At 47.2% G+C, this 26,104-nt stretch overlaps 2 protein-coding genes across 4 annotated transcripts in view; one reads left to right on the top strand and one right to left on the bottom strand.

Moving 5' to 3' along the window:
- Positions 1 to 231: 231 nt before the first annotated feature.
- TSPAN17 (tetraspanin 17) lies at positions 232 to 24,263 on the bottom strand. Of its 3 annotated transcripts, none has more exons than XM_028718440.2 (8): positions 24,122 to 24,263; positions 14,231 to 14,281; positions 5,944 to 6,090; positions 4,664 to 4,834; positions 3,415 to 3,540; positions 2,827 to 2,874; positions 2,341 to 2,457; positions 232 to 1,795 (listed from the first exon to the last, which is right to left on the bottom strand). In XM_028718440.2, exons 1-8 carry the CDS (start codon positions 24,155 to 24,157, stop codon positions 1,730 to 1,732), a joined length of 762 nt encoding a protein of 253 aa, XP_028574273.1. In that variant the 5' UTR covers positions 24,158 to 24,263; the 3' UTR covers positions 232 to 1,729. The 3 variants fall into 3 exon arrangements, with proteins under 3 accessions (XP_028574273.1, XP_028574275.2, XP_028574272.1); XM_028718442.2 differs by having other exon boundaries at positions 2,341 to 2,492; positions 24,071 to 24,258; XM_028718439.2 differs by having other exon boundaries at positions 24,071 to 24,257.
- A 1,513-nt stretch (positions 24,264 to 25,776) lies between these two features.
- Positions 25,777 to 26,104, top strand: part of SNCB (synuclein beta) — a 39,057-nt gene continuing 38,729 nt past the window's right edge. Inside the window, exon 1 of the mRNA XM_028718443.2 lies at positions 25,777 to 25,854. Within this exon, the coding sequence (XP_028574276.1) occupies positions 25,803 to 25,854 (52 nt within the window). The 5' untranslated portion in view covers positions 25,777 to 25,802. The remainder of the gene's footprint in view (positions 25,855 to 26,104) is intronic.

The following is a 26,104-nucleotide window of genomic DNA, read 5'->3' as shown; positions in this document are numbered from 1 at the left end:
AGCTACCAGGACTCAGTGGTCAGGTATGATGGGAACTGTAGTCCAAAAACAGCCAGAGACCCAAGTTTGGGAAACTGATGTAGACTATACTGAGCTAGATGGACCAAAGGTCTGGTTCAGTATATGGCAGCTTTGTATGCTCCTAAAAACAGCAGAGAAATCACTACTTAAGCACAAAGACCATCCTGTTTTTTGGGGGTGGGGGTTAGAGTAAAAAGAGCATAACAATCATTTGGTAGGGGTTGCTTTATTATTGGGTACAGCAAAATCCCAGACGGTCGGATCAGTCCTGTTAGCAGCAGAGTCCAGGGGGATTAGGGAAGAATGCCAACCGAAAGAGAGCAAGAAAATGACAATAAATCCAAGCGCAGAACAAAATGCACCTTCCCGACCATGTGCCCTCTCAGAAGTGCCACCAGCCGGCCCCCAAAGAAGCACTGGGGGTGGGGGTCCTGCAGGGCTTGTGGGGTGGACAGAGCACGAGGTGCAGGCAAGGCCAAAACTTTGTTCATCTTAGCCAGGAGTGCTCCCTGTGGGTCCCACAGACAAATACGTGAAAGGAGATGGAATTGCATACAAAGGTTTGCATATTTCTTACACAAGTGAATCCAGCTAAGCCTGGAGATAAAGAAACATGTAGTTTCTCTCTCTCTCTCTCTCTCTCTGATACACAAGGGAGTCTTACTCTTTGTGTGTTTTAAACCCAACACAGCTTTTGTACAGATTGGCTCTCTCTCTTGGGTGAAGCAGCTGAACCCATGTCCAGCTTTGCCTGTGTGTGCATAGCTGTCGAAACGGGGCCTCTGAAGACCCTTTGGAAAACAAAGCAGGTAGGGCTGAGTTGTGATGGGAAAGGGGATGCGGCAGCGGGTTTTGTCTTATGCTTAATACTTTGGGCTGGATTCTGATCCTAAGAGAGAGAGAGAGAGGGCAGAGACCAACAGTGTGACCCACATAAGCCAAGAGTCATATTGGTTTGCATGGGGGGGGGGGGGAGAGCAGGGTACATAACCTCGTGTTCTCCTAATCCAATCCCCCAACAGAGAGGAGACCTGAGCAGATGGAGAGAGAGAGGGGAGCACAGAAAATTCAAGTACAGCAGGGACAAGGATCCCATGGCACTCCTACTGTTGCTGGACTACAACTCCCATCATCCCTTGCCCACCCCCTAGGGCCGATGGGAGCTGGAGTCCAACAATGTCAGATGAGCCACAGACTTCCCCTCCCGGAAGTAGAGGCTTAAGGGAGGGTACAAATGTCAGGGCTGCACCAGGCAGCAGAAACAAGACGGTGGTTCCAACCAGCTTCCCAAAGAGAAGCCGCAGGAGCTGGGCCTTATCCGCCTGGGGTTCCTGTGGCACCTACTCAGCCCCAGAGCTCCCTGTGTCATTTGGCCTTCAGAGTCTCTGGCCTGCAGGTGCAACAGGCTGCCTGGCTCCACAAATATTGCAGTGAGGGTAGCGGTGGAAGGAGTCCTGTCCAGAATGTCCTATAATAAATACTATTTACATTGGCCACCCGCAGCTCATACGCCATGTGCACCCCAACCAGGAAGAGGACGATATGGAAGGGCGCCGGGGAGCCATTAATACCGGTAGCGCTGGCTACCCACACAAAAACAGCTGGCTAATGGCACAGCGGCATCCTGTGGCTGTGGCTAGGATTGCGGCTTCAGTCCTGCGGAGGGCGCTGTGGGCCTGGGGAAGGCAGCACAGGCCTTGCTCTGGTGTCACCAGTTGGCTTTCACGGCATTGATGTCACTCACGAGGTTCTGTGCCATGCAGATACCAAAGATCTGAAATACAAGGTTGAGGATGGTGCACGTTAAAGAGAATGAGAAGCACTTGTACACATGCACACAAGAACTATACAAAGCTGGGACTATCAGGAAGGATATTGATTCCATCTTTTCACAGTTCTCAACTCAGTATTATTACTGCCACTCACAGGGGCGAGGGGGAAGTCTTGCCCAGCTTAGCCTTTGCAGTAAAATGACAAATAGAACGAGAGGCAGGCACAGAAGAGAGAAAAGGCAGTTCGAGGTGGACTGAGTGCAGGATCCCCATTGCAGACGTTTGCCTTCCAATGTGTGGAAGACAAAGGGGCTGGCAATGGGGATGCGACAGAGGGGACAGAGCTAACAAGCGCAACCCTGCCTGCCCTGCCCCTTTGCACAATAGAGAACATGTGAGTTTAAGTATCTGAACAAGGCTTGAATGGGCTTGGGTTTGGGTTGCCTTTTTTGCCGGTTATTGGTTTACAATATGGAGTTCAGAGGCATTTTATCCTGCAAAAACAACCACCACCTCAGCTTCACAGCAGCAGCAGCAGCTTATATACCTGGAGCAGCGCAACGCCTACAAAAGTCCCGGCTACCACAATAAGATTGTCCTGGAGCCATTTCTCAAACTGGCCAGCACATCCTTTGGTATGGATGAAGCTCTGCTGCTCCAGCTCCTGCAGAGAAGGCAAAGGCAAGCAGGTGAACAGCTCTGGAAGTAGGGATGCATAGAACCATCTTCTGCCCAGAGACAAGGGAACCACTTCAGCCGAAATGCTACAATCCTCTGTGCCCAGTGGCAAAAATAATATTTGCTCTGTGGCCACTAGTCCCAGCCCACCCCAACCTAGCCACTTGGCCCCACTTCTGCAGTCCCCCATTTAGAACATGCACAGGCCCACCCCTTGCTTTATTATTTCTGCGCTTAACCCAGAATGCTAACTTGCTCTGTGCCAGTTGTGCCTGGTCCCATGATGTGCCTTCTAGGAAGCACATCTGCCTGGCTCCTCCCACCCAGGGCCCAGACATACCAAGCCAGCTCTCACCAGTTTAAGGCGGACATCATAGCCACACTGCGTGTTGAGAACATCCTCCTGCAGAAACAACAGACCCAAAGCTAATCAAACCATACTGGGAAGCTCTCTAACCACTTCCCTGAGAAAGGTCTCACTACTTTGCCCCCTAAATCTCTCCAACACTTGGCTTTGCATGACCCACCTTCCCAAATACCTCAGCTGCAGCCCTTGGTTCCGCCATCTACCCCCCACAACCCAACCCAATATAGCTCATGAAACAGAAAGTTGTGCCCGTCCAGATCATTGTATTTTTAACCTGGCCTCCTATATACACTAGGTGCAAATGTTCTTGGACTCCAGCTCCCATCAGCCCCAGCCAGAATGGCCAAAAGTGGGGGCTGATGGGAGTCCAACAACATCTCGAAGGTCACAGGTTCCTCATCTCTTCCATTAGGCAATGATTCATACACTTGAGCAATTGCTCTATTAATGTCTCAGCTTAAGCGTGCTCTCCATAGGTCTTGAGAGAATGAGCAGCAAAGAATTCACCCTATCCTGTAGCCCCTTGTTCCTGAGGTTTAAGGCCTATTCACCACCCCTCTCCTTTTAGCTCCTTACCGCAGGGTCCTTGACACAGCAGGAGAAGGGCACCCCGCAGCGCTCCCTGCTGGGGTTGGAGTCAGTGCAGTTGAAATAAATGTTGAGGTTCCAGTCATTAGGGCCATGAGCCCCACAGCAAGACCACTGTACAGGGAGACAGTTTTAACCAGCGTAAGTGTCCAGCAACCAATTACCCCAAAAATACCAATGCTACCTTCCTCAAATGGGTGCCCTCCATATGTTTTGAACTACAGCTACAGCCATTCTTGACTACTTGGTCATGCTGGCTGGGGATCGATGGGAGTTGGAAGTCCATCAACAACTAGATTGGGTAAGGTGCAAAAATGGACAAAATGGACAGATGTGGTCACAAAGAAGGAAGGCAAAATATTACACAGCAGGAGTGGGGAAATGGATCTGACCCATGGGCTGAATCCTTATCTTCCGCATCCCAGCAGCCTAAATTTGAAAGGTGGGTAGGACTGTCCACCTGCCAATCATCTGATAGCCCAATGGTGTCATGTGACCTGCTTTTGCCCATGTTTACGATCAGCTGATCAGTGCACTGCACTTTATAAGTCTAAACGTAGCATTGTGCACAGGGCTTTGCAGCACTTGCAAACCTCCTTGGGCCCAGCTGCGTCTTTACATGCTCTGTACACGAGGTCAGGTGTAGGAAACCTAAGCTTCACTTGGGCAAAATAGTGTAGCAGACCAAATTGGGAGACCCAGCTGATCTAATTAGGCCCACGGGCAGGAGGTTTCCAACCCCGGCTATAGAAGATGAGGCCTTTCACGGAAGACAGCACAGAGTTCCTGTCACTTTAGGATACAGGCTGCAGGAAGCATTTCTGCAACCCTGCAGCTTCATCAGCTGCCACCAGATGGCAGAGTCAGCTCTGGTGTGCACTTGGTAACCATTACCACTCTAATCCCACGGAGTGCAAAGGATGCTTTTACACTGGGTACCTATTAATCTGGAAACACCATGCATTGCTCACTCGCTTGTCATAGGTATCTATTTTAACACTGTCATCACATCACAGTTCTCCTTCATTTTCCCTATGTTTCTTCCATCTCTCTTCTGACTGCAGAAAATACAACTTTGGGGAGAAAAAACAGGCCAACCAGCAGCACAATCTGCACAGGTAGCCAGAATGGCTCCCCAAACTATCATGTGCGCAAGCAGGGTCTTTCCACAGTACGGTGCCTCACACTCCACCAGCCCCAGAACAAACAGATCGCTCAGGGCGATCGTACGACTCACATATTCCTGAGCAAAGTCTATGAGGTTCTGCAGGTCGATGTCATCGCGGTAGGCCTTGACGTTATTGTTGATGAAGAAATTGAGCTGATCTTTGATCCAGTCCTTGAAGATGAAGGCCAGGACACCAGCCGTCAGCTCCAGGAAAAAAATGAGCCCCAGGAACACAGAGAACTGAGGGCAAAGCAGAGGCAGGTCAGATAGTAAGGCAGGGGGATCCTGGGGATGTCCAGGCAGCGCATGGCTGCAGGATAAGGATCGCCCTCACACTTCTCAGACAGTCACAGGGGAAGTAAGATGCTCCGAGAACTTGTTTGTTAAGGCAGATTATAAATACAGAAGAGTAAGAAAGACAGTAAGTGTCTCTTAAATCACACTAAGATATCAAAAGGGAAGCAGGTGGTGCTGTGGGTTAAACCACAGAGCCTAGGACTTGCTGATCAGAAGGTCGGCAGTTTGAATCCCTGTGACTGGGTGAGCTTCCGTTGCTTGGTCCTTGCTCCTGCCAACCTAGCACACCAAAGTGCAAGTAGATAAATAGGTACCACTCTGGCGGGAAGGTAAACGGTGTTTCCGTGCACTGCTCTGGTTCGCCAGAAGCGGCTTAGTCATGCTGGCCACATGACCCGGAAGCTGTACGCTGGCTCCCTCGGCCAAGAAAGCGAAAAGAGCGCCGCAACCCCATAGTCAGCCACTACTGGACCTAATGGTCAGGGTTCCCTTTACCTTGACCTTTAAGATATCAAAAACCTAAAAATGCTGTGCTAATACTCAATACTAGTGCTTCCCACTTCCTCTGAAACTTCTGAAGTAGAAGGAAATCAAGGTGTTATTACGATATTTCCCCCAAAGGAAGGTAACAGAGGTTAAAATGCAGCAGCAGCACTAGGAACATAGTGCATGTACTCCAGTTTCATTCCCAACCGTACTTCTCATTCTAACCTCCACAGCCCACCCAAAAAATGTTGGCTCCCTGCTCAGTCCTTCAATTCCAAGTAGTAGATCCAGTGTTCCTTCCCCAGCTTGCCCTGGGATCTTCCTTGTACTATCTAGGGAAACCCCTGATTGCAGTTGGCCCTCCATGTGCAGCAATGCCTGCACTCAGCCTCCCTCCAGGCTCCAGCATTAGTTCCTAAGGCCCAAGGAGGCTGAGACAGAAAGGACCCCACTCCTAGGTATTGATGCGCTGCATTTTGCCAAGGTCTGAATGCAAGAGGCGCCCAGCTCACGTTACTCAGCTCCCACCACCCGGAATGGGAAAGCAGGAAGACCCAAATACTTACAAATTTGAGCAGGAAAGTGTTTTCCCTCAAGGCTCCAATGCAGCCAGCAAACCCCAGGACGAACATCACCCCTCCGACCACAAGGAAGAGCCAGACAGGGTCAAAGCCACCCAGGTCTGTGATGGACGACAGGTTGGAAAGCACGCCCTGGGGGGAGAAGGGATGGATGACTCCCAAGTTCACAGCATTGATGGTGTAACATTTTTAATGCTACGATCATGTAAATCACAACATTTATTACAGCAAATGACTCACTGGTTAACTACAAGCAGTAATAATCGTAACAGAGTGAAGGTCAAACTACCTGTTATGTTATTGAGGCTTTAAAAAAATACGAGCTGTGCGCAGTAAACTGCCCCTTTGGGGTCAAACAGTAGGAGTGGGAAGAGAGACTAATCTCAGGAAGGAACTGGCTGCTTTTTCTTCAAAGCGGAAGTGGCTGATTTAAGCCCACTTTTGTGAATCATGTAACACAGCCTTCCCCAATGCAGTGAACTCAGGATGCTTTCAGACTCCAGCTCCCAGCACCCCCAGCCATCACAGCTGCAGGGGGCACCAGGTTGAGAAAGGCAGGTGTGGTACCTGCTCTGAAGAGCTAAATACTCTCTGAGAAGATGGAGGAGTAGGTAGCAGAAAGGAGACCATCTCTTGTCTTGCCATGTTCCAAGAGCAGAGCAGGGGAAGACAGGAGTCTGTTTCCAAGGGAGCGCATCACCATGGACACACATGGAATAGGAGTTTTATTGCAATTTATAGTAATATTAGTGGTAATGCACCAACACTGCTACTCCTGTGGCTTATATGGAAGCTACCTTGCAGGCCAGGGACAGCAACAGGGTTAGGGTGTGTGGCAATGACTCGCTGAGACAGTATTAAAACGATTAGACAGATTCATGGGAGATAAGCATAGTGTTGGATATTAGTTCTTATAGACAAATGGAGCCTCCATGGACAGCAGCAGCATACCTCTGAACAGCAGGTGCTAAGGACAACAGCTGAAGGCTGGGGAGCTCCCAGAAGCACCTGGCTGGCCACTGCTGGAAGGAAATAGGATGCTACTTGGCTAGATGGACCTTTGGGTTTGACGTATCAAAAGAATTATTACATTCTCATGTCCATATTTAGATTCAGAGAAGCTGGCACTTCCCAAAAGCCACTGGCTACAAGAGACATGAGTCCCTGCTTAGATGTAACAACAAACCATGGTTTACTAATTATGTCTAAACTAGACTCAAAGGGTGCTGGGTGATTCCAACCTCTTGATGCTTTTGCTCTAACATCACCCTACATCTTTGGGATACAGCAGAAGCAGCTAACCCCCAGTTCAAGGGGCTGATGTGGCCAATTTGAAGAAGAGGAGTTTGGATCTGATATCCCACTTTATCACTACCCGAAGGAGTCTCAAAGCAGCTAACATTCTCCTTTCCCTTCCACCCCCACAACAAACATTCTGTGAGGTGAGTGGGGCTGAGAGACTTCACAGAAGTGTGACTGGCCCAAGGTCACCCAGCAGCTGCATGTGGAGGAGCGGAGACGCGAACCTGGTTCCCCAGATTACGAGTCCACCACTCTTAACCACTACACCACACTGGCAGAAGTAAAAAAATGGGGGGATTAAGGACACAGTACAGGGCAGTAAACCCTCATCTTCAGCTGCTCTGCCTGGATCAGCTAAGGAGGGATACTGTGTGCCTCTCAGTCTCCTGCATGTGAGTGTGAATGTGAAAGTGTGTGTGCGAGAGGGAGTGGCCAACCCTGTTCTGGTCGCCTCCACCACTGGATTGTTCAGTTTCTGTTAATTGGTTCTCGTGGGAAACTTGCAGATTCTAGCTTCGCACAATTAACTCAGGGCAGTGTCAATTTACTCTTGGCAGAAAGCCCAGGTCTGCTTGACCTAGAAACTACTCACTCTGATTGGTTAACGACCAGCACTCAACTCTGTTATCAAGGGATTGCTAGCTCAGTTTGATGTGAGGTGTGTTAGGAGTAGAAGTGCTGTGTATGGTTTTGAGAGAGAGAAAGAGAGGGTTTATTTTGCTTTTATTTGTATGCAGAAACTCTGCTGGTTTTATTTTTCCTTTTTAATAAATCCTGTAAATAGTTATTCTGAGTCTAGCTGACTAGTCATTACTGCCGCAACTAGCTTCTTCGCTGTGCAGGAAAACTCTGCTACGTTTGGGCTAAAGCCAATAGGGCTATGCCTGACACTTCAAAGTTCCATGAGGTTATGGGCATTGTGCTGCCAGCCTGAGTTGCGGTGGTGTCAGCATCAACGGCGTTGGTTCCAGTAGTTCCAGAAGTTGTTGTTCTCTGGCTGGTTCCTGACTGTTGTGAGCTGGTGACGCAGCGGACACAAGGACAACAGCTGCAGCGTGTGAGTGCTGGGTGCTGTGGTTCCTGTTTTCTCTCTCGGTGGTCGTGAGTAGCTGGTTCCGGGTTCCAGGGACATCGCTCTCAAGATGGCCTCACAACCAGTTCAGATGGCTTTTGAGCGTCTGAATGACTCCAATTACTTACTGTGGTCGGAACGCATGCAGGCAGTGCTGCAGAGGGATGGTCTCTGGCAAGTGGTGAGTAAGTTTCCTGTGAAGCCTGATGATGAAGACCTCGATAAAGACCAAAGAGCAAGGGCCACAATTGTCTTGGGGCTGGAAGATTCCCAGTTGCCGTATGTGAGGGGAATCAAGACAGCTAGAGGTGTGTGGCAAGCACTTAAAGAACTCCATGTGCGTGAGACAGCGGTTTCCAAGCTGTTCATTCGCAAGGCATTGTACAAGGCAATGTTACAGCCTGGGGTTACAATGCAGGAACACCTACACAGTTTACAGTTAAAGTTTGCAGCGCTACAGGAAAGAGACTGTGCGTTAGACCAGCAGGAGAAGGTGGCTATTATTTTGAGTTCTCTCCCGGAAAGCTGGGATAATTTAGTTTTGTCTCTAGAAGGCATGCAGGAGCATGATTTATCAGTCAGTTACGTTACTGGGCGTTTGATTGAAGAATGGCAGAAGAGGCAAGAAAGGTCGTTGGCTGCAGAGGCTTCTACAGGCGGGCGGTTTGGAAGGAGTTCTCATGCCGTGCCAGAGGTGAAGCAAGAGCAGCGTACCGGTGAGGAGTCAGCGTTTGCTGTTAGGCGTTGTTTCCAATGTGGGTCCTCAGCGCATCTAAAACGACAATGTCCGGAGTTGGTCAAGTCTCAGTTGCCGGTGCAGGAGCAGAGACGAGATCAGCAGCAGCAGCAGCGTAAAAAGAAATTCTTCAAACGAAAACAGTCGGCTCAGCTGGTGACCGGCGAGGTCAAGATTGCTGATGAGAAACAAGCGGTCTGGGTGGTCGATTCGGGAGCATCTCGCCACATCGTGAATTCAGATGAATTGTTTGTTTCCAAGAACTCAGCACAGCGCAGCCAGGTGGCTCTAGCAGACGGAAGTACTTCCGAAGTGATTTCGGGGGGTGCAGTTTTTGTTCCTTGTCTTCGTGAATGCCTGCAAAATGTACTTTGTGTGCCGTCATTAAGGAGCAATCTGATGTCTGTAGATTGTTTGCTAAAAGCTGGGTTTAAAGTGTATTTTGAAGGAGACAGTTGCATTATTAAGAAGGCTGGTGAGATTTTAGGCACTGCTAAGTCAGAGGGAGGCTTGTTTTGGCTTAAAGCAGGATCTCAAGTTGCAGCAGTAGTCAGTAAATCTCAGCCTGCAGTGAATAACAAAGCTATACATGACAACTGTGTGCACTTATTGCATAGGAAAATGGGGCATGCTTGCTGGAAAAGTGTACTAAAAATGTCTGAATTGGCTGATGGGGGTAATTTAAAGAGTTGTAACAAGTACCTTGATTGTAATGTTTGTAAAAAGGTTAAAACCCACAGAGTCTCTTACCCCAGAAGTGACAGAGTTAGTGAGTCACCGCTACAGCTGGTTCACATGGACGTAATTGGTCCATTTGCTGTAAGCAGGGGTGGATCACGCTTTTCATTAACAATTGTGGATGACGCCACACGTTATTCCTGGGTTTTTCCCATGAAGAATAAGGGTGACGTGTTCACTAAGTTTAAAGGCTGGGTGGCATCTGTGGAAAGATTTCTGTCCATTAAACTCAAAAGGATTCAGACGGACAGAGGTGGCGAATTTATGTCAAATGCCTTTAGAGATTGGTTACAGAAGCGTGGCATTGGGCATAGAAAAACGAACGTTTTTCCCCCAGAGGAGAATGGCGTGGCAGAACAAAAAAACAGATCTTTACAAGACATGATGTTTGCCATGCTTGATGATGCTGATTTGCCCATGTCTTATTGGGGGGAGAGCATGCTCACCGCGTGTTATCTCCAAAATAGGCTCTTTCATCAAACAATAGGTACAACTCCGTACTTTAAATTGTTTCAGAAAAAACCCAAAATTGACCATTTGCATGTGTTTGGATCAAAAGCCTGGGTATTAATTCCGAAACAAATGAGGAAGAAGGGAGATCCTAAGACCAAACAGTTAGTGTTTGTGGGTTACCAGGAGCTGGGAAAAGGTTTCCGCTTTGCTGAAGGGACAAATGGCATTGTGATCTCCAGGAATGCCAGTTTTTGTGAACATAGTGGCTGGGAGAGACTACATGCCAATACTGAGGTTTGGTTTGAACCTTCCCAGGAGCTTCATGACTCTGAAGGTAGACACAGGGAGTCAGAGTCTGAGGGGGAGGAAAGTTCAGATAAGAGCTCTCAGGAAAGTGAAGTTAGCCAGAGACCAGTGGCTAAGCAACAAAAGAGAGGTCGCAGTTCTGAGGAGGAAAGTGGGTCAGAAGAAAAATTTTCTCCCAGAAGATCTAAAAGACAAAACAAAGGAGTGCCTCCAGTGCGTTTTTCCCCAGATACTGCAAATGTGTTTAGTGTAAGTGCAGAACCCAAGAGTTTTCAGGAGGTGTTAAAGTTACCAAAAGAGGAGGCAGACCTCTGGAAACAGGCAATGGAGGAAGAGATGTCCTCTCTGAATGAGCACAAGGTTTTTACACCAGTAGCAGCGCCTGAGGGGGCAAAGATTGTAGGCTGCAGGTGGGTGTACAAACTTAAACCTCTGGTGACAGGAGAGTACAAATACAAAGCTCGTTTAGTGGCTCAAGGATACTCTCAGAGGCCTGGAAAAGATTATGACGAGACTTAGGCCTGGTTAGGACATATCTAGGGTTGGAAGTGTGCTGGGCCCAAGATGGCAGCTGCCTAATTAGTCAGCAGAACAAAGTTAAACAACTACTGACTACATACAGGATGCAGGATTGCAAAGGGGCAGTGGTGCCTATGGATCCAGGTTTCATAAAAACACTTCACATAGATGAGAGTCCTGAATTTGAACATCCTGATGTATATCACTCTGTAATTGGAAGTTTATTGTATCTAGCAGGCATATTAAGTAGATTGGTCTCAAAACCCACACTAAATGCCTGGAAAGGGGTAAAACAAGTTCTGAGGTATCTCAAACAGACAATTGGCTATATGTTACAATTAAATTCTTCAGAGGATGAAATGTTGAGTTGCTACTGTGATAGTGACTGGGGAAATTTGCCGGATAGAAAATCTGTCACAGGACTAGTCATAATGGTCGGTGGAGCTTTAATCAGCTGGCGGTCACGCAAGCAAGACGTTGTAAGTGTGTCATCAACGGAATCAGAGTACGCCGCATTGAGTGAATTGTGCAACGAGGTGATTTATTTCAAGCATTTGTTAGCAGATTTAAATGTAAATTGTGGAGAACCAGTACAAGTTTACATTGACAATCAAGCTTGTATAACATTAAGTAAAACAGAGGGTTTCAAATCGCGTTCCAAACATATCTCTGTAAAATACCAAAATGTACGTTGCTGTGTACAAGACAATGTAATCACCTGTACTTATGTATCAAGTGAAGAAAATGTAGCAGATGTGTTAACTAAACCATTGGCAAAGATAAAGAACAAGCGAATGTGCAAGGGTTTAGGTTTGCTGGAAAAATGATCTCCTACATAGGTGTATTTGGTGTTAATTGTTCAGCAGAATCTGTGAGGGGGTGTTCAGTTTCTGTTAATTGGTTCTCGTGGGAAACTTGCAGATTCTAGCTTCGCACAATTAACTCAGGGCAGTGTCAATTTACTCTTGGCAGAAAGCCCAGGTCTGCTTGACCTAGAAACTACTCACTCTGATTGGTTAACGACCAGCACTCAACTCTGTTATCAAGGGATTGCTAGCTCAGTTTGATGTGAGGTGTGTTAGGAGTAGAAGTGCTGTGTATGGTTTTGAGAGAGAGAAAGAGAGGGTTTATTTTGCTTTTATTTGTATGCAGAAACTCTGCTGGTTTTATTTTTCCTTTTTAATAAATCCTGTAAATAGTTATTCTGAGTCTAGCTGACTAGTCATTACTGCCGCAACTAGCTTCTTCGCTGTGCAGGAAAACTCTGCTACGTTTGGGCTAAAGCCAATAGGGCTATGCCTGACACTTCAAAGTTCCATGATGGATTGGCCAAGGGTAAATGTGGCCATTGAACCAAAAAGAAAAAAAGGTCATCCACCACTGGGATTCAGAATCTGCTACCCACAACCCTTTCCCAGCACTGCAAGTAACAGCAGCATCCTTCTTTGAGCATTAGGACCTGAAATTCACAAGTCACAGGACTCAATATTTCTTCTTTATTGATAGGACACCACACATTCTGTTTAGGATGATTTACTGGGGTTAGAAGGGGAGGTGGGAAGAAAACGAGGCTCTCAGTATAAATGTGCAGTGACTCTAGGGAGAGGAAGGGATTTGCTGTAAATCCCAGGGGAGTTATCCTGCAGAGCCAAGTACAATAAAAGTGATGTTTCGGGGAGCTCTGCTGTACGTGGGTAAAACAGCTTGTAACACAAGGGACCAGGGTTCAGAATGGAAGTAGGCATTACTGCAGTGTACCCTAAATCAATCACCTTCACAAAGGACTAGTAAACACATGCAGGCACAGCCCTTGATTTTTCAACAGTGGGCAGCCTGAGCCGACTCAACTGAAAAGCACCATATTTGAGGCGATGTCATGTCATATGAAAGGCCCATCTGTGGTCATAAACTCTGGCAGACAGCTCATTTCAAACATGCAACCTGTCACCTGGTATTGAAGTCCTCAGTTTGCACATAGGCCTGCTGTATACCTGATAAGGACTTGAAACTTGGAAATTCAAGTTGATGTATAAGCTGGCACCACAAATATACTGGGCAGGATTCAACTAACAAGTCTCGTTAGTGGAAGCCAGCACATGCGCTCCTTCTAGTGCTTTGGGGCTTCACCCCTACTCTACCCCCCCAAAAAATGGCTCAAGGGGGTGTTGAGAGACCATGCAGAATGATTGCCATAGATCTATGGTGAATTCCATACATCTATGGTGGTATTCAGCTAAGTTTTACTCAGTCAACCTCCTAAAATTTATAGGCGCAACTTAGTCATGTTCATTAATTTCAGTGGGCCTACTTTTAGTAAAACGTGGCTGAATACCACCCACTTTACCTGGAAAACAGGAACACTTATTTCAAAAGGATTCAAGCCCCATGTTAGGAGAAAGATTCCTGCATTGTAGGGAGTTGAACTAGATGATCCTAGAAATACCTTCCAACTCTACAGTTCTATGATCCTATGAAACTTACATCCAGAAGTGTGTTTTAAGATCATTGCACAAGTCTGTATTTTCATTCCAACACTGAGTCTTTAATAAACTGAAATAGAGGATCTGGGGCCTGGATCCAACTAGCCTGGCATGCTAGCAGAAGTCAGAGCAAGGGCTTACAAGAGTGCAATGGGGTTTCTCCCTCCCCCCACCTTCACCTCCCCCAGATCCATTCTGGAGGGTCAGGGTCCCCAGAACACTGCATGGAAGAGACGGGAGATAAATTTCACCCAGCAACCACAAATGCTTGTGCTGACAGAAGCATCAGAGAAGTTGCAATGTTGAATCCCTTCCTTGGTGTTTCTAATGAACGTCGCTCACTGGTGAACTAGAGTATCCTTGCCGGCTAGAAGAAAATGATTGGTTACCTCAGCTCACTTGTCAAGAGCTGGCAGCACAGCTATGTACCACAAAGTGCTCAGAGGCAGAGGCCTGTCAATCACTTGTCCTTTGCACCTAGTCAGAGGGGATAAGCTACTTACTTCCAGAACCTGGGTTAGTTTACAGGCATGTTCGTTTCAGGAACCTAACGCCACGGCTAAGAGCACCAGAGCCATCTATAATCCCGAACACCAGTGAGAACATTAAAAAGCGCCAGCCAGAAAATTCATCATTACTATGGTCCAAGGCAGCAGCCACACTTACCTTTTCTGCCCAGGCCCACAGACCAATGGCCAGGAAGGCAGCCCCCAGCAACTGAAAAAGAGGAAAGAGCACAGTGTTATGGAGAACACAGCAAGCAGGAGGAGCACACCCTAACACACATTACAGGAATCTTTGCACCAAATCTGTTGCATTGTTGGCATCCATCTGTCTTGAGAGACAATGGAGTGCACCTCTGGGGGTGATGCCAAACCACTGGAGAATTACAGTGCCTGCTGCGGCTGCAGAGACCAGTAACTCATAATGGCTGCTTCCTGCTGCATTAGCAGCACTGAAGTGGCCTCCCTTGGGCAGTGTGTATGGAGGTCCTGGACTGCCCAGATGACAAGACCCCCCTCTTGGCCTCGCTGATGCAGTCCAAAGAAAAGCAGAGCAATGTGTTTGGTACCAGCCTGGCTGCAGGAGTTGCCGGAAAGAGGTGTACATGGAGCCATCCAACCACTTTAGGGACCCCATTCTGGATTTGTGTAGGGTTTACTCCTTAGCCTTTTCTTCTCCTAAAGATGTCGTGCAATGCAGTGGGTAATAAGTCTACCAGGATCCACTTCACCATTTGCCTTCCATGCAAAACACACAGCAATCTCCCATGTGCTGCACAAACTGCTGAGAAATAGCATAAAGAAGTATTCATCTTCTATCATCTTCCACACAGCTTGAAGCTTTTAGAGTCAGTTAAGACCTGACAAGGTATGTTCAAGTTCCCCTAGATGCAGGGGATCAGTGAGGACCAGGCTAGGTGAAGATGTTGCCAAGGAACTGCACTCCATCCCAACGGGACCTCCAGTCTCTCCAGCACCTACTCCCCAATGCATGCCCACTTCTAAGCACTGCAGCCACCTGCAACTCATTAGCAAGGCATGGCATTTCCCAGGCATGGCAGCATGATTGAGACTGAGGGAAGAATTCAGCGCTGTGCTCTTCTAATTGTTCCATCAGCGCAAGCATCTCAGCTTGCCCGACAGAACGATTCCCCCTCTCCTCCCGCTTTGTGCTGTTCTGGTGGTTCTCCAGAGCCAATGGCGGGTGGGGTGGAAGTGCAAGGAGGAAGTCCCGTTGCACTAGCAGGACTCTGTTGTGCTGGCTCCTACGGGTGCATGAACTTAACTGAATCCATCCCTAGGAATGATAGTGCCTTTCACTGGACTTTGGTTAGAGGATCAGCAGGAACAAAACAGTGCGTATCCTCTTCTGATCCGAGTCCCAGAACCTAGCAATCAGATAGGCCTATATCCTGCCTGGAAAAAAATTCTAAAAACCTAAATTTTGAAAGTGGAAACATTTCATATTCCCTCTCACACACACTCTCAGCATTTTTATTTCCATTTCATAATTGACAACACAACCCTATGGATCTTTATTCTAAAGTAGACCTCACTTTGTCCAGAGGGATTTACTCCCTAGTGGGTGTTTAGGACAGCAGTTGATTTGTGGTTTTGGGTAAGGAATTAGGTTTCATTTCAGCTCACTGCCACATCTTGAGACAGGGGAGGGTGAGTCAGGCACAAAGAGGAAGAGGTATGGAGGTCACGACTAGCAGACTGGAACTTTGAGTGAGAGAAGCTCAACTCAAAACATCCTCCGTTTTTGTTTTGTTTTTTAAAGATCCTTTTCAAAAAATTACTTTTTGATTTCCCAAACTTCAGAATGTAACAGAGGAAGACAGGGGCACCACATGCTTCCTTGCATATTTCTGAAATGCAACTTCCAAACATGGAACGCAGGATGTACAGTTTTACACTGTCCACTGTTATATCCTTGGATCCGGATGTCTGATGGATATATTACAGCATTAGGTACCCATTCAGAACACGCAGCAAGAAAGCAATTGCTGTACCTATTAAGTAGGAGCAATTGGAGGGCACAAAATTCACACAATTAAGAACAGGCCTTCTGGATGATACGAAATGCCATCTGTCCATCATCTTTGTCCTCACATTCACCAATCAAATTCAGGAATCTCATAAGCAGGACATAAAGGCAACAGCCCTCTTCCCACTACTGTGGTCCAGCAAATGGTATTTAGAAGCCGCCTACCTCTGACAGAGGGGGCAGAATATAGCCCTTATGGCTAGTAGCCATTGATAGCCTTCTCCTCCATGAATTTGTTATGGAGCAGCAGCTACTTCCTGTGTGCCTCAATCAAAGGCATGGAGCTGTTTAGATCCCAAGACCACCATCTCCCCAGCTAAGAGGAGGCCCACTCTGAATGAGACATCTAGGCCAGGGATGGGGAACCTCAGGGCTCAGGGTTGAATGCGGCCTTCTAGGTCTCTCTATCTGGCTTTCCCTCCCCTCAGCCCACCCCCCTCACTGGGCCTACTTCACACCCTGAGGGTTTTTTCCTGGCTGCAATGTGTCCCTGAACTCTGATAAATCCTCTTGCTTGTCCGGATGGAGGATAGAGATGGGGCATGTAGAATGCCTGTAGAAACTAGTCTAGCCAAATAAAGGTAAAATGTACATGATCTGCTCTGCCAATGTTTGCTTCTGGGACCTCCCACTGATGCTTTGTGCATGAGAGGCTGAGAAGGGTTTCCCACCCCTCATGTAGAATATCTCCCAGCCCTGCACCCTTGGAGCCAACACCTAATCGAGACTCTTAATAAAGGGGATCAACTTCTCTTTCTGGGAGAGATCTTACAAGGCCAACTTTACACCACTGCAGGATAGAACGCACTGAACTGCCACACTTTTCCAGTCCCACTGACACTAACAGGCCACTCCCCACCCCCACCCCCGATATGGGTCCTGGCTTGCCAGTCTTGGAAAACAGAAGGCTGGAGACACAGCGTCTGGAGCAATTCAAAGCCTGGCACAGTGCAGACAATGGCTGCTCTGTTCCCGTGGTAGGAGTTGGAACGTTCCTGAAACAGCAGCAGCATTGATCAGAGCTCTCCCCTTGCCCACAAATAAGGCCCTGCCCCTTTCCTAGGGCAATTGCTGCATGCTTACCCCACTGTCTGTGGGGAGCCGCATGTAGGTGCCACAAAGGAAATTTATGTGATGGGAGACAAGGGGCTCAGGAGCTCCGGGGATGCTCCAACATGGAGGTGATGATATGCAAAAGAAGCAACATCAGTACACAGAGTACTGTTTAACATTGTGCCCATTCAGACGGAAAGATTTTGGCTTAATAAAACAAGGTGTGTTAAGCCAAGAACAAGCATCATGCCTGAGCCCACCAACCCTGCATGAGGACTTCACCTTTTTATCATGCTTTGTTTAAACTGCAGTTTCCTGTTGCATGTGAACAGGGAAACTGTGGTTTAATCGCAACAACTAGGATCATATCCTGTGGCTCAATGTTTAAATCTTAAACAAATCAGGACAGGATAAGTGTAGCCTGTGAACTAAAGGTGGAGGAAGCAGAGCACTCATTCTTGGCTTAATAAATCATGATTTATTAAGCTGTGATCATTACATCTGAACCAGCCCTCTGCCTAAAGCCAGCCTCACATCTGGCCTGCCAAAGTCTCTCAATGATTTTGCATGCCTCAGACAAAGACAAGCAGAGTTTGGGCAAAGCTAGGGCTATTCAGATCCATCTCGGCTAAGGCCCAATTCCTGACACATTTTTGGCACAGTAAAAGCATTACAAAGTGACTTTCGAAAATCAAGTCACTGTTGTAAAAACTTTGCCCTGGTTTGGTAATGCTAATTGTCACTACTTTGGGACTCATGCAAATACACTACTGACTACACAAAAGCCAATAGTCGTACCTTGGTTGTCGAATGCCTTGGAACACGGACATTTTGGCTCCCGAACGCCACAAACCCGGAAGTAAGTGTTCCGGTTTGTGAATGTTTTTTGGAAGCCAAACGTTTGTTTTGGCTGTTGGCATTTTTCTGGGGCCAATGAGCCAATCGGAAGCCGTGCTTTGGTTTGCGAACATTTTAGAAGTCTAATGGACTTCTGGAATGGATTCTGTTGGACAACCCAAGGTACGACTGTAATAATGACTTTAGCTTGTTAAAAAATAGCATCCTGGCCTGTAGCCACAAGGCCTTCCAGGGTGCTGCTTATGGTTCACCCTACAATCCTGGACAACCTTATCCCTCAATGTCAACCTGGACACTTCAATCTTGCTATTTCTACCACCTTCTGACCTAAGATGATGGATGCTATAGCTTAAAGATCTCCAAAGCAAAGATTGATGCCAGCAACAAATCCTGTTCAGAAGATCAATTTGCCACCCACTAGGACTAGGTAATAATATAATGAAGTATGGCTTCTTTCATCACCATTACATGAGCAAGGGAGGGCAACTCCATCAAGTCCTGCCCTCAATGCAGATTTCAGCTGCCACTGAGTTCCGAGAGCTAAACTTGGGTGAAATGTGTGTTACCTGCTTAGCTGCCAGATTTGATGGGTGGTGGGGAAGGAAAAGAGTTTTTTCCAGAGAGCAGTTGCTCTCTTAGACAGCTAAAATCCACACAAATAGAACTAAATAACTGTGTTATAAGAACAATAACTTTAAGAACTGGTGCCCAAGGCCTCCTCCCTCCCCATCCCTTTTTCTTTGTGTGTTTTGCCTTTTAGATTAAAAGTCTGAGGCAAGCAAATGTCTTACTACAGTTTTTTGTAAGCCACTTGGGGAGCCTCTTTGGCTAAAGAGGGGAGCAAAAATTTTCCAAATAAACTAGGACTCTGAAAGGATAAGCATTCATCTTTAGTTACCTTTATCTCTCAATTCCATCAGGCAAGCTAATGCAGACAAAAAGGTCTGAGGAAATACAATTTCCCCAAATCCTGCATTAACTGATGTATGGAGTGAATCTGATTCTCCCATGCCAACCCTCTCTATTGAACCATTTTTGCTGATGCAATACTCATACCCAGGTGATCCTCTTTGTGTCTCATTTATGGTGATTTCCCCTCCCTCTCTAGTTTTTTATGCTTTTTCTTCTGGAGAGAAGAAAAGGGGGTGGGAGACAGATCAAACAAGGTATTGTGATAGAAAAGTAAACCCTTCCTAGAGAAAAAGATCAAAGTTCTGGAAGCAACACAAATCAAACTTGCATAATACACAGCTGGGAGGTCCTGTCGTGCCAATAAAACCTCTCAGTCCCAACCCACACACCCGCTGCTTACACACACCCCACAATCTCCTAATGCAAAATAAGCACTTCAGCTGGGAACTCAAAGAAAAATTCCACTGAAGTATTTGGCTCTCTGTTTTGACCCAGCGTGAGTACCCCTTGATCTGACTTCATGAAAAGCCAAGAAAAGTTTTCAGGACCAGGGGCTATTGCATTTGGAACTTTGCCAGGCATTTTGTTGTGTGCCCCCAAAATGCAGCAGCCAGCACCAAAATTCTAGCGGTGTATAATGGAGATAGTTAAGACATCAGCCTACCTAGAGGGGACACTGATTAGGGTTGTGTACACACAGAAGGTAACGTAAAAGTACTGGTAACTCACAGCTTATGTGCCATTAGCATGTGTCTATTCAGCTTTACGTGCTTGGCAAAAATAAAAAATAGAAAGGGAGCAGGCATCCAGGAAAAAGTACTTTAGCAATCCCACCTGACATTGAACTCAATTTTGGCTTTACACACTATTTCTGGAAGTAAGTTGAGAGTGTCCTGTGCTGCATTTCCCCCTCTTCAGCTAGTCTCCATGTGTTTTGGAGGTCATTGTGTACCATGGACAATACAAGCTACCACACTGTCTCTGGAAAAGAACTGTTTGTATACAACAGGGCTAGCCAACATGATGCCATCCAGATGCTTTTAAATTACATCTATCATTACTCCTGGCCATTGGTCATGCTGGCTGGGGCTGATGGAAATTGCAATCCAAAACATTTAAAAGCACTCTGTTGGCTAACCTTGTTGTATACAGGCAGTCATATTCCAGAAACATGGAAATGGCGTGAGAGAGCTGGAATTGGCCATGGTACACAATGACCTGCAAAACCCACAGTTCAAAATGGAAGGGGCCAAGAGCAGAAAAGTCAATTAACTAAAAGAAATTGAATTAACTGACGTGGCTTCCAAATGGTTACTATTCTGTGAAAGGGATTCAGGTGGATACCGGAACTTTGGGTTTGTGCCATTAAAGTGGATTAAAAGGCTGCTGTCCCTTGCAGAGCAAATCCACTTTGGAAATTAAAAAAATGGACTTTGTGGTTGGTTGGCAGGAAAATGCACCGAAACGTAAGGGATGAATGAAGCACAGGAAGACATGTAAACAACCCACAAGCAAATCAAGATGAATGTTCCTTGTTGTATAACCGCCCCGTAAAAAACAAGGTATGATCTAACCTCCGCATAAGCTTTGTGCAAACAAATCAGGATGAATGCTCAATAAACAAGTTATCTGGAGGACACCTGAAAAGAAAGCATAACTCAGTGGCTGAGTGCATGCTTTGTAAACAGTAAGTCAATCCGTGGCTTCTCCAGATGAAAGGATCTCAGGTACCAAGGCTGGAAAATACTTCTCTTCACCCTTGGAGAGCCATTGCCCGTCACAGTAGACAGTACTGTACTGGGCTAAATGGAACAGCAGTCCAACTCAGTATCTGGCAAACTTACAGGTTTGTAAACACACCAGGATTTAAGTAAACTCTGGATAAGCAAAGCACTCACAAAACCCAAGGAAACTTATTTCTAAACAACAGCATCTGTACCTTTGCACAGCCCATTTCTGGATCACTCTGTCAGGTTGTCTGCCTTATCAAAATATCAGAGATGACTCACCCTCATCCTTCAACAGGTTGAAACAAGTCCCGGCTGTTGCATGAACCAGATGTTCTTATCTGAAGGAATGCTTCCTACCACCTTGCACATATAGATCATCCAAGGAGAATCAGTTGTGAATGCCCCCAGCCACCTGAGGTAGCTCTAGCCACCTGCAAGATCTAGATCAGTAATGCGGAATGTGTGGCCATCCAAATGTTGCTGGACCACAACTCCTATCATCCCTGACCACTGGCTGTGCTTGCTAGGGCTGGTGAGAACTGTAGTTCAGCAATACCTGGAGGTCGAAAGGTTCCCCACCCCAAGTGTAGAACTCCCCACCCCAAGAGGTTTATCTGTCATCCTTCTTACTGGTTTTCAGAAAACGTGTCAAGACAATACAATTTTCCCTTCAGATAAGCTTGAAGGAATTTTTAATCTGGAGAAATCTTGGGTTCACATCTTTCTCCACCCTATGATCTTGACTTAATAGTTGCTTTTGTGATTTTATTATTTATGCAGGTTTTCATCTTCAATTGCATCGTGTGGCCTTGCCCAGAGAGTACTATTCCAGAGACATTTTAAAAATAAATAAATATTTCACAAACAGCAACATTCACTGTACAGGAAGTGCAGGAGTCCAATGCCCATCAGGGCAGGCAATATGTTAAGGGAAGTAACTCTAGCTAATCCCAGCTTCCCTGGAAACTGTAGGCATACTTACTAACACTGTGTTTATTTTCACTCCCAAATGTGACTGGTAGAGGTTGGAACAATCACAGTGGGTCAAAACAAGCCAGCTTCAAATGTGACAACATGGAAAGCTGTCTTGTGGGCAAAACAGAAGGCAATGCAATCTATGGGTAGACCAGGGGTCAGCAAACATTTTCAGTAGGGGACTGGTCCACTGTCCCTCAGACCTTGTGGGGGGCCAGACTATATTTTTTTGGGGGGGGGATGAACGAATTCCTATGCCCCACAAATAACCCAGAGATGCATTTTAAATATAAGCACACATTCTACTAATGTAAAAACACACTGATTCCTGGACCGTCCGAAGGCCGGATTGAGAAAGTGATTGGGCCAGATCCAGCCTCCGGGCCTTAGTTTGCCTACCCATGGGATAGACCATCACATGTGAATATGCACATATGCAGCTCTTCAGTATGATGTATATGCAGCGTACGCATCCTGGGGATAGTTTCACAATGTCTCCTGCATGGAAGTATTTTCTGTGTAAGAGTTTTGAAACTTTTGAAGCATACCCAAATCTCATTGTAGATTATAGCTGGAAGCAAAGTTCTTTTGCATTTCCAAAGGAGTAACTTGCTTGCACCACCATGATGTGTATCAGGGATTTGGGATAACTTCCCTGTAAAAAACAACAGTCTTGCTGCAAAATGGCTTCCCTTCTGAGCCTATTCCCCCTGTTAAGAACAATTTTACAACAAACATACATAGGTATTGTCATAATCAGACAAACACTACCATAACTAAACCCACAACATCGTCTTATATAGAAAAACACACTTGTTAGCACAATATTGTGGTAAATGAGTCAGAGGGCAAGTCTGGTGTCTAGTATCGCAGGCCACTCCCATCTTTACCACAATGCCTTCTGAGGGTTATGTCAGTCAATGGCAAAAGCCACAAACAAACAGATGCAGGGATTCTCAGTGCTGCAACTGGTAAACCACAAGCATATGATACAACCAAACAGGCAGATGGACGCACCTTCCCATAGCACAACTTCCTTTGCCGAGGGTGGTGAAGCACGCAAGAACAGTGGAGGCTGAAAGCAGTGGTGGCTAAGTTCCCCTTGTCTCAAATGGCCACGGTATTTACAAGATTTCTCAGAGAACGCTTAGGGAAAGCTCATCAGATTTGGAGCTCTGCTGAACCAGACCAATGGCCTATCAAGTCCAGCATCCTGTTCTTACAGTGGCTGTGCAAATCCTTACGGGAAGCCCATCTGAGCCCAACAAAACTCTTCCCCAACTGCGGTTCTGAGTAGTTACTATCGACAGTCTTATTCTCTCTGAACTTGTCTGCTTCTGTTTTAAAGCCATCCATGTTGGCCATCATGACATAAAGAGCCCTTCTTTGACTGGAAGATGCTTTTCCGCTCATGGAAGAGAACCAAGGCATTACATGCAAGTTCTTTCCTAGTCAAGCTCACAATGGTGGCACGTGTGACCTGATGGCACTGGGTGCACTCAGATCATCCTATTGCTCCCTGGGAACTGTAGTTTTGTTGGATGGCAGCTTGCAAAGGCAACTACCCTTCCCAACAAACACACCTGAGAACAAGAAAGGGGGGGGGGGTTAAGTTGGATGAGGGGCAACCTACCAATGCAAGAAGCCCTCAGCAGGAGTTTCACCAACAGTAAGTAGTTAAAGAACATTGGCGCACGTGCCTTCAAAGCAGCTGACTTTGGGCACCTGGTTTGCTGCACACTGTTCACACATGCGCAGAATTTCTTTCAACCTTCTGAGCCAGAGAATAACTTTTTTTGCGTGGGGGCAAGGGAATGACACTCTATTGGCAATAAATACAGCTGAGCATTACCAGCAGGAAGAATCTGGGAAGAGCACATACTCTGCATACAAAAAGCTCAGGTAGTAAGCGGTGGGGGAAACCGCTGCTCTGCCCCAAGTGTATAATGCTGCCCCTCAGACAATACCGGATTACACGGATCACAGTCTAGCTTCCCACATTCATGTACCAAACCAGGTATAATGACCATCCTAGCTGGAAGCGTCTTCGTCCCAGGGAAAGGGCGCTCCTAATAAGGAACCTTCCCCACCCCACCCCACCCCCACCCCAAGCTCAGTTTCTTGCAGACTCTCCACCGGAGCACCCTTAAAATGAGAGACGGCTCTCCATTATTTCCGCCGCAAGGAGGGTGAGGGGAGAGCCCCCTCTGCTTCCCGGCAGGCCAGCGACCCCCGAGCCAGGCCCGGACTTGCAGCCGAAAATAAGGGGAGACCCATCCGTCTCTCCCCACGCCCCACTCCTAGTTCGGCACCCCCGCGGGAAGCGGGCGGCGCAAGCCCCCTCCCCACCGCGCGCCCCACCGCGCCCCCGACGCCTCGAGGCGGGCCGCGTCCCGCGCGCGCGCGCGCCCGCTCGCTCACCCACCCAGAAGAGCACATTGGAGGCGAAGAGCAGGTACTTGGTGCAGCAGCTGACCTGGGGACCTTGGAAGTGCTGGGCTTTGCCTGGCATGGCGGGCGCGGGGCCTGGGCGCTGCCCGGCCGGCTCACAGCCCCATGCCGCCCGCCAGCCAGCGGCCCAGCAGCTCCGCCGCCGCCGCTCCGCCCCGTCTAGCCCGCCCCCTAGAGGAAAGGAGAGGCCGCTGTCGCTTGCAGAGCCAGGCTCCGGGAGCGGCGGGTAGGCTGCTGCTTGTGCGCGCGCATGCAGAATTGGCAGACAGAGACAGAGAAAGAGACAGGCAGGCAGACATACACACACACACCTGACTTGGAGGGAACAGGAACCTAGACTCGCATGACCTGGGTTGTTGGGGGTTTTTTGGTAATAAATACTTAACGTAGCGCGGTATAAGTGCTCCACACATTTCACACACATTACCTCAGTAACAAGGCTGGCCCTGCCCTTGGGCATAGAGAGGCGGCAGTGCCTCACGCAAGCTGATTTGGGGTGTCATGGAAGGAAGGGCAGCAAATTATGGGTTATTAAATTTATTGTTGCTGCACCTCTAGTGCCAGGGAGGAGAGAAAGGCGCTTGTGGGATTTCCCTCCTCAGGTAAAATAACTTGGCTGGCCTTAGATACTATGCGCCATTTACTGTAAAAGGACGCTCGACACTGCTGCAGCACATGAGGTAAGAATACAGGCTTGCCCACCCCGGCTTTAAATTAAAGCCTTTAATGTAGCTTTGAATCTATGTGTACGTCAGCTGATTTAGTGTCATCTATATGACATCTACATGACATCTAAGTAGGACACGGGTGGCTTGCCGATTGGAAGGTCAGCGGTTCAAATCCTCACGACGGGGTGAGCTCCCGTTGCTCGGTCCCTGCTCCTGCCAACCTAGCAGTTCAAAAGCACGTCAAGTGCAAGTAGTTAAATAGGTACTGCTCTGGCGGGAAGGTAAACGGCATTTCCGTGCGCTGCTCTGGTTTGCCATGCTGGCCACATGACCTGGAAAAACTGTCTGTGGACAAACACCAGCTCCCTCGGCCTATAGAGCGAGATGAGCGCCGCAACCCTAGAGTTGTCCATGACTGAACCTAATGGTCAGGGGTACCTTTACCTTTATATGACATCTTCCTCGTCCAAGTGGCATTCTGCTCGCTTGGTTCAGTAAAGTTGTTCTTTCACCAACCAGAAAATGCAAAACAAACAACAACAACAAAAAACACATTTTAAATCCACTGTACTATTAACTTCAAAATTGTCCAAACCAAGGTGGCAGGCGCAGTGCAGCGCTGTGTTGTCAGTGGTTGGTATGTTCCTTTTCAGCAGCTCCCCTTTCCACATAACCTATTTCCTTTTTCTTCTTATTTACTTTCTGGTCACAATTGTGTTGTTGATAACACATGCATTGTCGCATTGGTAAGCCAATTAGCACAAAAATTGTGTTAAGAATCCTTTGTCTCGGTTCAGTCCACAAGTGATAGCACTGAACAACTTGCTGTATTGCATTTCAGCAGCTTCATGTTTCATTCTCCTTTTGAAGTTTCTTTGCTCCAGGATGGCCATTCTAAGAGTCACTTACAGAGAGTGTCCTGGAATGCTGAAATGTTGGTCCACCATTTATTTATTTTTTAAATGTTGACATTTGTGATGTTAGATTTCTTCCCATCTGTTCTTTTGCACAGAGACGGACCTGCTTGCCCTCTGTAGAATGCAGAAGAACATTGCTGGCAATGGCAATTGTAACATAAGAACAGGAACAGGTAAATAAACCCCCGATTACATTATTACCTGCTCTAATGGTGTTGCCAGAGTAAACACATGGGGACAGAATTAGCATCTGGGTCTGCTACAAGAGCTGGTCCCTGTGTTCATATGTCACATGGCCTGTTGTTGCTGGCAAGTAGCTCTTTTAAATCAGGGGACCGGGGTGCCAACTTGTATAAAATATTGTGGAGGCTCAGGTAAGCCCCACCCTGCATAATCGATCACATGATGCAGTGCGCGCACACC

This window comes from Podarcis muralis, chromosome 2, assembly GCF_964188315.1.
Source record: "Podarcis muralis chromosome 2, rPodMur119.hap1.1, whole genome shotgun sequence".
Taxonomy (NCBI): Eukaryota; Metazoa; Chordata; class Lepidosauria; order Squamata; family Lacertidae; genus Podarcis; species Podarcis muralis.
The sequence above is the reverse complement of the archived record's forward strand: the minus strand, read 5'-3'. Positions and strand labels throughout refer to the sequence as shown.

Coding starts and splice junctions, on each gene's coding strand:
- TSPAN17 (XM_028718439.2), bottom strand. CDS start 24,157: ATGCCAGGCAAAGCCCAGCACTTCCAAGGTCCCCAGGTCAGCTGCTGC. Junction 3,541..4,663: donor TAGACTTTGCTCAGGAATAT/GTGAGTCGTACG, acceptor CTCCCTGTACAG/TGGTCTTGCTGTGGGGCTCA. Junction 2,458..2,826: donor ATGATGTCCGCCTTAAACTG/GTGAGAGCTGGC, acceptor CCTTCTCTGCAG/GAGCTGGAGCAGCAGAGCTT.